This window comes from Bos indicus x Bos taurus, chromosome 2 (assembly GCF_003369695.1).
Source record: "Bos indicus x Bos taurus breed Angus x Brahman F1 hybrid chromosome 2, Bos_hybrid_MaternalHap_v2.0, whole genome shotgun sequence".
Lineage (NCBI taxonomy): Eukaryota > Metazoa > Chordata > Mammalia > Artiodactyla > Bovidae > Bos > Bos indicus x Bos taurus.
The window spans coordinates 33,840,134-33,854,034 of record NC_040077.1 but is presented as its reverse complement, the minus strand read 5'-3'; the positions used below and the strand labels follow the sequence as shown (position 1 = coordinate 33,854,034).

At 38.1% G+C, this 13,901-nt stretch overlaps 1 protein-coding gene across 4 annotated transcripts in view; it reads right to left on the bottom strand.

Annotated features, from left to right (window-relative positions):
• The window catches only part of KCNH7 (potassium voltage-gated channel subfamily H member 7), a 531,702-nt gene that overhangs the window by 72,558 nt on the left and 445,243 nt on the right, over positions 1–13,901 (bottom strand). For all 4 annotated transcript variants that reach the window (XM_027559164.1, XM_027559174.1, XM_027559183.1 and 1 more), the window contains one exon: positions 4,817–5,242. In XM_027559164.1, coding sequence (XP_027414965.1) covers positions 4,817–5,242 — 426 coding nt within the window. The remainder of the gene's footprint in view (positions 1–4,816; positions 5,243–13,901) is intronic.

Genomic DNA, 13,901 nt, shown 5'->3' with positions numbered 1-13,901 from the left:
TCTCTCTGATACTATATGAGAAAGGTTATTCAAACACCATTTTTCCCCCAAGATTATTTCATCCTATACTAACGTGAACCACATAAATTTACTCTTGTTTCAGCTCACTTGAAGTTCTATCTGAAACAGTGATAACCTGAATTACTTATTTTAGGAAATCTTTATTTTCAAGTAATATAGTAACTGAAGCTAAACTGATCATGTTGCAATCTAGAAATTATCCTAGAATAATCAGCATATTCTAATATTCACTTGTTTGATTGCTGCTGATGAAATATCATTAGTAAATTAACTTCCCATAAAAATCTTGTTTGTCTATTTATTTGTTACCCATTCTTTCATTTCACTAAGCTGAAATTTATTTACTGTTGGTGTACATATTTTAAAATTTGAAAGAGTGAGATTTTACTCTTTATAATAGGAACTTATTTGGTGTAATTACATGGACTTACCCATAATAAGAGGTTCATAAAGATAAATACTCATAAAGAAGTATTTTGCTTTCTTGCCCTTTAGTTAAAAACAAAGTTAGGAGTATCTAACATTAAAATTTCAACTAGTTTAACAACAGCTGATTTTGAGTAGTTTGCTGAGTTTTACATATATTATTTCATTAGAGTCTCAAATTAAAAAAAAAACTTAAGAAGGGAAGTAATATTATCATCCTTATAGATGAGGAGAGTCAAGTTTGAGACTTTGTCTAAGTTTTGTAGAATCCAGGAAGAATATATTGTTTAACTAACCTGCTCTTTGAGCATTCTTTGGCATTGCCTTTCTTTGGGATTGGAATGAAAACTGACCTTTTCCAGTCCTGTGGCCACTGCTGAGTTTTCCAAATTTGCTGGCATATTGAGTGCAGCACTTTCACAGCATCATCTTTCAGGATTTGAAATAGCTCAACTGGAATTCCATCACCTCCACTAGCTTTGTTCGTAGTGACGCTTTCTAAGGCCCACTTGACTTCACATTCCAGGATGTCTGGCTCTAGGTGAATGATCATACCATCATGATTATCTTGGTTGTGAAGATCTTTTTTGTACAGTTCTTCTGTGTATTCCCAAAGAAAGGCAATGCCAAAGAATGCTCAAACTACCGCACACTTGCACTCATCTCACACGCTAGGAAAGAAATGCTCAAAATTCTCCAAGCCAGGCTTCAGCAATACATGAACCGTGAACTTCCAGATGTTCAAGCTGGTTTTAGAAAATGCAGAGGAACCAGAGATCAAATTGGCAAAATCCGCTGGATCATTGAAAAAGCAAGAGAGTTCCAGAAAAACATCTATTTCTGCTTTATTGACTATGCCAAAGCCTTTGACTGTGTGGATCACAAGAAACTGTGGAAAATTCTGAAAGAGATGGGAATACCAGACCACCTGACCTGCCTCTTGAGAAACCTGTATGCAGGTCAGGAAGCAACAGTTAGAACTGGACATGGAACAACAGACTAGTTCCAAATAGGAAAATGAGTACGTCAAGGCTGTATATTGTCACCCTGCTTATTTAACTTATATGCAGAGTACATCATGAGAAACGCTGGGCTGGAAGAAGCACAAGCTGGAATCAAGATTGCCGGGAGAAATATCAATAACCTCAGATATGCAGATGACACCACCCTTATGGCAGAAAGTGAAGAGGAACTAAAAAGCCTCTTGATGGAAGTGAAAGAGGAGAGTGAAAAAGTTGGCTTAAAGCTCAACATTCAGAAAACGAAGATGATGGCATCTGGTCCCATCACTTCATGGCAAATAGATGGGGAAACAGTGGAAACAGTGTCAGACTTTATCTTTTTGGGCTCCAAAATCACTGCAGATGGTGACTGCAGCCATGAAATTAAAAGACGCTTACTCCCTGGAAGAAAAGTTATGACCAACCTAGATAGCATATTGAAAAGCAGAGACATTACTTTGCCAACAAAGGTCCATCTAGTCAAGGCTATGGTTTTTCCTGTGGTCATGTATGGATGTGAGAGTTGGACTGTGAAGAAAGCTGAGCACTGAAAAATTGATGTTTTTGAACTGTGGTGTTGGAGAACTCTTGAGAGTCCCTTGGACTGCAAGGAGATCCAACCAGTCCATCCTAAAGGAGATCAGTCCTGGGTGTTCTTTGGAAGGAATGATGCTAAAGCTGAAACTCCAGTACTTTGGCCACCTCATGCGAAGAGTTTACTTATTGGAAAAGACTCTGATGTTGGGAGGGATTGGGGGCAGGAGGAAAAGGGGACGACAGGGATAAGATGGCTGGATGGCATCACTGACTCGATGGACATGAGTTTGAGTGAACTCCGGGAGATGGTGATGGACAGGAAGGCCTTGGCGTGCTGCGATTCATGGGGTCGCAAAGAGTCGGACTCGACTGAGCAACTGAACTGAACTGAACCTGCTCTTTATTCATCCAGTTTGATGGGCATGTTCTATGGGAGACAATTTACCTCTAAACCTATTGTCCTCCTAGCTAAGGAGGATTCTCTTGCCATCAAGCCCTAATTGGTCAGGAGCAACCATCTACAGAGGGTGTTTGTTTATGATATCCGATCTCCTCTTGGGAAAAAAAAGATAGTGAGGTCCTGATGGACTTGGAACATGCTCAGTTGCTGAGTCATATTTGACTCTTGGTGACCCTTTGAATTGTAACCCACTAAGCTCCTCTGTCCATGGGATTTCAGGAGTCAAACCCTTATCTCCTATGTTTCTGCATTGCAGGCAGATTCTATACCTGCTGAGCAATTGGGAAAACCCTCTTAAGTGGAAAAGGACCCTGAATTTTAGTTTCTTTTGTATCTTTTCTTTTTGGCCATGTTATGCGGTTTGTGGAATCTTAGTTCCCTGACTAAGAATTGGAATATTTCCTCCCATATCAATAAACAAGACTGCCACGGTAATCAGTAGCCATGAGGCTGCAGCCCATCCCTATGGAAAGCCCTGAGGGACTCAGGATATGAAACACACAGAATACTGGCCCCAGACAGCTTTGATGAATATGAAAGGAATGATTTCAGTGAGCCCAGACTCTTACATCTTCCCATACATAGAAAAGTGCTAAATTCCTTAACTGAAGCTCCAATACTTTAGCCACTTGATGGGAAGAGCTGACTCATTTGAAAAGACCCTGATCCTGGGAAAGATTGTGGGCAGGAAGAGAAGAAGGCAACAGGACAGGAAAAGGATGCAATGGTTGGATAGTATCACTGACTCAACAGACATGAATTTGTGCAAACTCCAGGAAATAGTGAACAACAAGGAAGCCTGGAGTGCTGCAGTTCATGAGGATGCACAGAGTAGAACATGACTGAGTGACAACAACAACAAACTCCTTAATTTGGAATATCTAGTTTTCTTTAATTAACAATAATCTTTTGATGTTCAGGCTACCTGCCCTTTTTGTAAAACTATATAACCTGGCTTCTCCACTCACCTCCTCAGAGCAGTTCTCTCAGGGTTACTTGACATGCTGTCTCTTGGGCATGATGTGAAGTCCTAAAAATTCCCACTGCATAAAACATAACTCTCAGCTTCTAGCTTGTGCATGTTTTTTAAGTTGACCATGACCAAGGATTGATCATGGGACCACAGTGATTAGACATCAGCCTGCAGTGAAAGCATGCAGTCCTAACCACTGGACCACCAGGGCATTCCCAAAACTGAATCTTAAAAATTCCAAACACCAAGCTTATCTTTCTCAATCTAATCCCTTAGTCCTACTTTCACACCTTCTGTAAAACTTTCCATTAGAGAATCCAGGAAATTTATTTACAAAAACGTAGCAACTAAGCACAGTAAAGAATCTGCCTGCAATGTGGGAGACCTGGGTTCGATCCTTGGGTTGGGAAGATCCCCTTGAGAAGGAAATGGCAACCCACTCCAGTATTCTGGCCTGGAGAATTCCATGGATTATATAGTCCACAGAATCACAAAGAGTCGGACACGACTGAGTGACTTTCACTCACTCACTCAGCAACTAAGCACAGCACAACACACACAGTGGCAATAAAATAGAGATTTTAGGAGAACATGATTTGTTTTGGTTCAAAGAACCATTTGAGAAGAATCTGATTAAAATTATGGCCTTTCTATCCAGAAAATGCACATCCACTGTCAAATTTCCTTAAAATTTCCAACTTTATAAGATATTGGCGGCACAAAAAGTATTTTCAAACCTAGATATTATTTAAGAGAAAGGGTTTTGGATAAAACATCTCAGAAGATTTCTCTTACACATAACTTGAACATAAAACAAGTCCCTCCTCTCACAAACCACAATTATGAGTTAAGAAAGAAAGATGCATCTTCATCTTAGATAGTTTTATATCTATAAAGTTAATATGTAGAAATTATACATCCTGGGAATATGCCATGGTCTTCCCTGATGGCTCAGATGGTAAAGAACCTGCCTGCAATTCGGGAGACCTGGGTTCAATTCCTGGGTTGGGGAGATACCCTGAAGGAGGAAATGGCAACCCATTTCAGTATTCTTGCCTGGAGAATCCCCATGGACAGAGTAGTCTGTTGGGCTATAGTCCATGGGGTTTCAAAGAGTTGGACACGAATAAGTGACTAAGCACAATGAAACACTTGTCTCAAAGTTTAATTTGTTTTTTAAAGGATAGTCTTTACTGTTTCTTAGCAAAAATAGGAAAAAATTGCTAATCATTTGCAGTGGCAAACAGGTTTCATTTCATTTTATAGCATTTTCAGTTGAAAATGAATTTTATCTGTGAGATATAGAAATTTGTAAAGCAATAGCTTATTTTGTAGTTAAAATAGCTTCACTTTATATTTTCAACCTTTTAGAAAATAAGATTCTTAAGCAGCTCTTACCTCATCAGAACCCGATCCAAAAATCAGCAAGTCAAAAGGAATTGCTGCAACCATGTCAATCAGGAACCAGCCTTTGAAGTAGTGTATTGCTATTTTGGCTGGATCACTTACCACTTCTTCATTCTGATTTACATATGTTGTTCTGAAGTTGATTAGAATATCTATGATAAACATAATATCCACAATCAAGTCTACCACATTCAAAGGGCTGCAGGAATAGCCACATTCTCGTCTTTTCTGTTCTTCTCTGTCATTGAGGAGAAAGGCTGCAGAATAGGGAGTGAATATAGCAGTGTATATGACCAACAGAAGGATAAGCCAATCCCAGACGGCCTTGAAAGGGCTGTAGTGCAATATTGTAAACTTGTTGATGCGTGGTGTCTGCAGTTTATATTCTGGTAGAACATCTGCTCCTAAAGAGAGAACCTGAATAAAGAAAAGAGAACCATACACGACATAAAAATGTGATTACTTAATCTACAAACCTATAAAAAATATTAAGCTAATTCAAAATCTTTTAGAAAAAACTCATATAATTATGAAGTATGTACATTTAAAGGAACCCCACAATTTAATATATTTGACCCCAGAAAACTTCATTGGCATTCCTTGATAAATATAATTTTCACTGAAAAAAATAATGAATATTGTCCCTGAGGTACTAAGAAATGGTTATTAGTTCCTTGGGAAATAAATCACATTGCTATTTTTAGAAAATCATAAAATCAGTTTGATACATGGACATTTCAGTTTTCAAACTTAAGAAAGGATTGACTGCAATGATTAGAAACAACCTATTTGGATCCATGGTCTTATTTAATTTTAATATATTTAATTTGTAATTAAACCTTGATAAATTAAACCTAATTCATTCAAATCTTCAAATAAAATTTTCTCACCTGCAAATCTTTTTTAATATTAGAAAAAGTGACATGAGATTAAAATAAACAAAATGAGTCTTTTCCCTAAAAGGCTGAAGGAGTATTTTATATTCTGAGACAATTATACTTTCACTTGAACTCCTTCATCACATTTAGGGAATTGTGTAGAAAGAATTGTGCAAGGAGACATTCAGAATATTGATCTGGAAAGGCTGCAAGATTCTCAGCCACCAAGGCTACTTAAACTCTAAGATTTATTTTATTTAATAAAGCATTGCAAAGACTAAAATCGTTCACCTTTAGAGTCTCAGTTTATATGAAAAAATGAGAGATAAACTTGAATTGTGACTCTACTCAGTAGAAAATTTTCATGTAGATTTTAACTTCATTATAATAATTTCAATTTTAAATCTCATTTTCATATACCATATGAAATTGTCATATACTATACCTTTTTTTCACACATAATGAACCATTTAAAGAATTTGAGAAGTTAAATAACCCCAACTGAGATACAACAAGACTTTTAAATATAACCATAGTTCAGTTAAAATGGACAAAACTGTTTTTAGATTAACAGCTATACTGATTCAATTCGCTTTGGAAAAAATAATAAAGAAATGAGAGCAAAGCCCAGAGTAAATCTGAACTATATGGTGGAAAAGGAATTTTTATTATGACAAATGATAGGAATTAATTATTAGTAGAAAAGAACTCTGAAAAATGTGATTTCACTGTTTATGAAATACTAAATATCTTCAGAAACCAAGATTTTTATCAACATCTATATGTAATTCCCAATATCAAAATAAGTATAATGTTTAGAGAATCTGTCAATTCATAAGTGCAGACAACTCTATCCTGTTATGCTTTGTATAAAAACCAGTGTTTGATATTTTGGTCTGGAAGGAATGGATCATCTTGTAAGGCATCATTATGTTATGTTCCTTTTTCAAAAACTATGAGCTACTCAGTATTTAGAAAGTAAAATCCAAAACCTTATTTTGACTCTCAAAGTCATCTAAAATATAGACCTGTTCTACCTTCTCAGTTCCTTTTCCCGTTAGATTCCTCTGTGCACTCAGTGTACTCTGGCAAGCCATAACTAAAATTTCTGAGATCTTCCCAACTCCCTGAAGTCACGAATTTCTCTCATTAAAAAAAAAGGTAGATAATCATCCAAAGGGAAAAGAAAGTTATTTTTAAATATATGGATATATCCTGAGCTTGCTTCCTGATTGTTTCATGCTCTTGATACCAATTTTCCACATTGGACAATTTGAATACTTGTTTTAGCAGAAGTGTATGTTAGAGTACATCCAGCATCTTAGAGTTGCCCTTGTGATGTAAAAACTGTGGGTAGAACTCTTTGCATGCCAAGTATGCAAACTTTCATATAACAGTTGGATGACTACTGTGCTAAGAGGGGAGTCTGAAAAATTAGGAAGACATTGTTCCTGACATCACAGAATCAATTGTTTATTGGGAGAAATATGAACAAGAAAATGGGAGCTCTACTGAGGTCCACCCAGCTCCTGAGATTGATGGCAGTGCTGATGGGGTGGGGGAGCAGCCTTCATAGAGGAATTTCAGGAAAAGATAGCACTTGAACTGAGCCTTCCAGTAGGAAGTGGTTGGGGATGATGAAGTTGGAATGGGAAGGCACTTACAGGCAGAGGAAACAGAATGAGCAAAGGAAGGGATGCCTAAAATGCTATGTTGTGTGTTCAGGAACTATAAGCTGCCTTATCTTACTGACGGATAAAATGCAAGGGAGTAGTGGTGAAGGCTGGCAGCAGAAGACCTAATGTGACATGATTGGAACCTCAGGCTTTCTTCTTTAAGTTAGGGTTACTCACCTTTGAATAAAACAGACTCCTTTCAAAAGGAAATACTTAATACAGAACTCCAGTGATTATTATATTATTCTTATTTATAATGTTAGGTAAATATGTACAAGGGGCTTCCCTGGTGGCTCAGTGGTAAAGAATCTGCCTGTGATGCAGGAAACTCACAGGAGACATGGGTTCAATTCCTGATCTGGGAAGATACCCTGGAGTAGGAAATGCAACCCACTCCAGTATTCTTGCCTGGGAAACCCCATAGACAGAGGAGTCTGGCGGGCTACAGTCCACGGGGTCATCAAGATTCAGACACGACTGAGTGACTAACACTTTCACTTTTTTTTTTTCACTTTCAAGATGTCTTATATGGATGTTTAACACTCCCAAGAGAGAAGTAGAACTATCTTGTCCTCTTAAAGTCAAGGACTAGAAGTGGTAGAGCATTACTCCTGTTATATACTACTGGTTAAAGCAATCACAGCCTAGCGTAGATTCTAAAACAGTGGTGAGTTAGGCTTTACCTTTTGATAGGGGAATGGTAGGAGTGTGGAAAGAAGGGATCAACTGGAGCCATCTTGGAGATTAGCTGTCACAGAAACTGTTGACAAGTATTGTTTTTAGATGTGATAATGATATTGTGCTGTTTTAAATAATGGTCTGAAATTTTAGGGATACATAATATATTTGTGGATGAAATACTATATGAGGTGGGTTCCAATAAATCCAGAATGAGGGAAGGGAAAGGTGAATGGAAAAGTCTGGTTATATGCAACGACAATAGATGTATATTGACTTTTATTGAAACTGGGTGAAGGTATATACAATTCTCTCTATTTTTACAATATGCTTAAACTGTTTACAGTAATAATAATAATAATAATGAAAAGAAATACAAAATCTCACTCAGAAAAGGCCAAGATATTGAGAATCAATCAGTTCAGTTGCTCAGTCGTGTCTGACTCTTTGCGACCCCTTGGACTGCAGAATGCCAGGCCTCCCTCTCCATCACCAACTCCTTGAACCTGCTCAAACTCATATTGAGGATGGGCCTACACGTATCACAGGGTCTCACTCCTATCAGAATTCAGTTGGTTCCTTGTTAGGCAATTTGGAATTCCTTTTTCTACAACAGAATGTTTACTTTGTTCTCCATACATCTAATTCATGTTATGTTTATTTCTATTGAGTCCACGGATCCTACACATAATCTCAGTGATGCCCAGCTTGAACTGTTTCTCCTTAAATTTTGTCAAATTGGTGGCTGGGACAAATTATGTTTTAAGAAGATAGTTGGACATGCTAAGTCTGCAGATGCCCATTTCTCTGAGTATACTTAGCTACACTGCCCACCAACTTAGATTAAAATACAGCCACTTTTCAAGACTCACCAGGGTAGGCCTCTTGTTAAAATACTTTATCGGTATTTCGTATTCAAACTTTTTTCTGGATTGATATAAGAAGCATGTTTCTGCATTCTTTCCTCTTAAAACAAAATGAAATGTTTATGTTGTTTAATGTCATTTTTGTAAATCTATGCATTATGTATATTTATAATTCATTTCTAGTAAAAAATTGACCTCTCCTGATATATCAAAAGGTTTCATATCTTTTTATTTTAAAAATGACAATGAGCTATTTCATTACTTATAGTTATTTTTTTTTTTTATCTTGAGAAAACCTATATGAGTTTAGAATTTCAGTACTATTATTTCAAAGGCTTCCCTGGTGGCTCAACGGTAAAGAATCTACCTGAAAATGCAGGAGATGCAGGTTTCTGGGCTAGGAAGAGCCCCTTGAAAAGGAAATGGCAACCCACTCCAGTGTTCTTGCCTGGAAAATTCCACGGACAGAGGAACCTGACAGGCTACAGTCCATGGGGTTGCAAGAGACAGACAACCCTTAGTGAGCAAAGCACCACCATTATTTCTATTTCCCTTTATATTATTTTAATTGCCCTAATGATTTAAAGACATGTATCTTTGATAATGACACCTCATACTTACTTTGGAATTCGATAAATGTGTGAATTGTAAGTTCCCAAGAAAATAAAATTAAATATGACAGTGCCTGGGAGTCATTCTGTTGGAAATAAAATATTAGATAGTATTTAAGATACTATTTAAAAAGTAGTTGTTCTAAAAAAAAGGTAAGTAGGATTCTAAGGGGTCAATGATTGAAGAGAAAATGTCTGCTACACAGTCTATTAGTCTATTACATTTCTTTAAGAGCCAACTTCTCCCACACATTTGAGAAATAGCACATTTTAGAAAAATAAAACATGATTAATTGAACTATTATAAGGATTTTCTTTTAAGAGAGAAAGCAAAGGAGGGAAGAAACCTCACTGTATAAAAAAGGGGAACTCCATGGTCTCCAAAAAGACACATTTTCTTTCCTCAAACCACCAATTAATTGCACAGTATAATACAGCCTAAAATATGGTTTTCTTTACTAAGTACAGTTTTTCTCTTCAGTAGCACGTTACTATTTGTTTAACCTCGAATGGTTAAAGTGTTATATAAAACCAAAATCTTTATAGGAAATAGCACTATTTATTCAATGAAGATCTACTGTGAAACTTTTGTGCAAACACCAGGATTAATAACCACTCTTCCTTTTTGAAAAGTGCAATAGGGAACGATTAAGCCTTCCAAAAGATTACACAGTACTTCTGGCAGCTGTTAAACACCATGCTGAGGTGTTGGTAGAGACTGCTCATCTGTTATTTATCCTTTACTCGGGACTCGCAGTTAACTAATAGGCTAGCTATATTTTTATCCATCAAGAATAGTCAGTAACAAAATGAATCAGATAGATTATATAGCATCAGAAAAGAAACTCCCATGGCTTTGAAGCATTTGATTTGAGAAATAAAGCAAAACCTAAGTATTTTCACTGAGTCGAGTAGTTCCACGGATGATTATCAGGATATTTAAGTAAAAAGATGAAAAACAGTAACACAATAAATCAAATCTGTAGCATAGGACATTTTTAAAAATAAATAAAATTCTAAAATTAGGTAGTAGGATCACTGCAGCATTCTGTATTCAAATAATTTTCTATAGCTTAGACATTTAATCATGTGTGTGTGTATGTGTGCGCACACATGTGTATCTGTGTGTATGGATTGGATTCTGAAGATTGTATGAATTTGTGAAAATAAGAGTCATCTAACTAAATTTCAGGTAAGTGCTTTGTTTTTGTATGTTCTGTGTATGTTAATATGAAAAATATCTTCTTCTCAAAATACATGTGACTCTCAGAATATGAAAGAAATAGGTTAGATAATATCTTAAACACTTACAGTACTCTGATGTTACTTCAATATATGCATATTAAAAAATGACAGGTTCTTCCAGAACCATAAACTCCTTTTAACTTCCACACCACAGCTAGCTGGGCAGTGGCCGTTGGTTCTGGCTCCATATTCAATTAATTTTGAATCACCCCCTCCCCTGTTGCAGCTCATCTGAGGAGCTTGGGGTATCACCTTGCTGCTGATACCAGATGCTTTCTGGCCTAATGTTTGCTTCCTTATCAGCCTCTTCTCTCTCTCTCTCTCTTTTTTTTTTTTCTCTTGGAAACTGTACACATGCACTCTTCTCTCCATTTATTTTATCTTTGTTTTTAAATGGACATAATTTAAGAAAAAATGGAAATCTGGAAAAGAAGCATTAGGCACACCAGTTCAAAATCACAGAAGAATGAAGAATAGCCTTAAAGATGGGCGAGAGATACAGGGTTTAGATAGGACAGTTTGAGATAAATGTGCCAGATAGCAGTTCAAGGAGGTGCCTGGTAGATGGTCTAGGACTGGGCTCCAGAGGAGGTTGGAGTCTGACACTTATTCCTGTAGAGACAGAGGCTGAAGTTCTGGAAAGTGGACTCATTTGCCAGGAAGGTGTAAAGACAGAGAGAATCCACTAGAAATAACTAAAATGTGGGATGGAGAATAAAGGCAAGGGAATATTCCTGGGGCTTAGCAATTTACCTGAATATACATAGTAAACACTCAAAATAGTTAAGCGGGCATGTTTGTAGCTTAAGAAAAAGAGACAATGAAAGTGGCAAGACAGAAAGTTCATGAGAGAAAGGATTTTGATAGAAACAGCTGCTGTTGCCAAAATTTGCTGTTCTACCCTCCACAGAACTGTTGCTAGAACGTGTCTGTCCAGCCAACAGTATGTTACTCAGCTCCATCTGCATCTAACTATAGCCATCTGTCATGAATAGCATTTCTTGGCCAAACCCAAGCAGGTGTGTCCTTCCTTATTCATTCTTTTTTTCCTTCCATGGCATAAAGCCAGATGCTTCCAAGTCTTCAGGTCCTTAAATCCTATGGGATAGGGGAGTCATCAAGGGTAGGAAACCTGGGTCACCCAATCATCAAGTGGAGGAAATTATTCATTGCACAGAAACACCAGCTGCTGCTATTGCTTGAGGATGAAATATAATACTGTGGTAAGCCTCAGTGACATGGGCTTCCCAGGCGGTGCAGTGGTAAAAAATCCACCTGCCAATGCAGGAGACACAGGTTCAATCCCTGGGTCAGGAAGATCCCCTAGAGTAGGAAATAGCAACCCAATCCAGGATTCCCGTCTGGAAAATTCCATGGACAGAAGAGTCTGGAGGGCTACAGTCCATAAGGTCACAAAGAGCAGGCCACGACTGAGCATACACGCACCACAATAATATGAGGGTTTATTAGTTCCAGGTGCTAGTATTACTCTAATACTTAGATCTTTAATAAGACAAAGATCTCAAACAGGCAAGAGAAAAATACCAAGTCCACAGTGTATCTCATCTCTTCCCTCTGCTCTCCCTTGAGGTTTAGTTTAATAAAGTCACATCACTGGTGTTAACAATGATAGTGTGCAAACTTGCAAAAGATTAACAGAGCCACATCTAAATCTAGCTAAATCACATGAACCAGCACACTCATTAGTTTGGGGACTTTTTCAAGGCTGGAGTGAGTAAGGAGTACAGAAACCACAAAGGAATAGACAGGCTCAAGCTCACTTTGCTCAGTCAGACTCTTTCTGGCCAGGAATTCCCAGAATGATTATCACTGACAAGATGACAAGGGGAGTGAGGTGCTTTTTCTAACACCGCCCTCCTGGTGCAGGGGAAGACCACGCTCCCAGCCGCAGCTGCCGCCACTGCAACTGGGAAGGAGCAAGCTGCCTTCCTGGATGTCCTCATCAGCCTATTTTGGCCTCTGCTTTTTTTCCCTTGAAATACGATGCACCTGATGACACTGGACTCTGAGAGAGTACCTGTGCAGCTCATCAATGCTGTCTCTTGGAGAAAGAGGAGCGTTAACATTGAATTAGTTACCAGGGCGCGTATTGAATTATGACATTCAATTCTCTCAACAGCTCTCTGAAATAAACACTGTTATCTCCATTTTTATAGACATGGAAACTGACTTAGAGAGGCTGAATAATTTATTTGAGGCCTCAGAGTCAACTATAGGATTATCAATCATAATAACTCTTAACTTTACTGAATGCCTATTATTTACTAAAGGCTTAGTAGGCACAGTCACTTTTAAATATGACAATTTTTACATTGGAGGTGCTTGTTACAAGTTCAGTTATGTCCCCAGCAAAAAAATATGCTGTTGTCCTAATGCCCAGTATCTGTGAGTATGAGCTTATTTGGAAATAAGGTCTTTGCAGATGTAACCAAGGTAAGATGAGGTCATACAGGATTGAGGGGAGCTCTATCTAAGGACTGGTGTCCTCAGAAGAAGAGGGGAAGAGAACACAGAGACAGACACACGGGAAATGCCATGTGATGATGGAGGCAGAGGTTGGAGCTGTGCGTCTGTAAGCCAAGGAACACCAAGACTGCCAGAAACACAGGTGCTGAGAGAAAGGCATGGAATAAATGTTCCCCGGGGCCTCCAAATAGAGAAATGCCCCAGTGAACACCTAGATTTGAGACTTTCAGCTTTCAGGACTGTAAAAGAGTAAACATAGATTGTTTTAAACCACTTAGTTTGTGGTCCTTTGTATGACAACAAAGGAAATTAAGACAATGCTATTGTTTATTCCACTCTACAGATTAAAAAAAAAAAACAAGGTTAGCTAACTTGCTAAGGTTGTCTGGTTCTGTAAGGCCTGTGTTCTCATCTGCAGCAGCCTGTGTGTCTCTATTCCCAGTTGTGTCCCACTCTTTGTGACCCCCCTCAACTATCGGCTGTCAGGCTTCTCCGTCCACGGGATTCTTCTAGCAGCAATACTGGAGTGGGTTGCCACTTCCTATTCCCCGGGACCTTCTTGCTCCAGGGATGGGACCCACCCCTCCTGTATCTCTTGCATTACAGGCAGATTCCGTATCACCAGTGCCACCTGC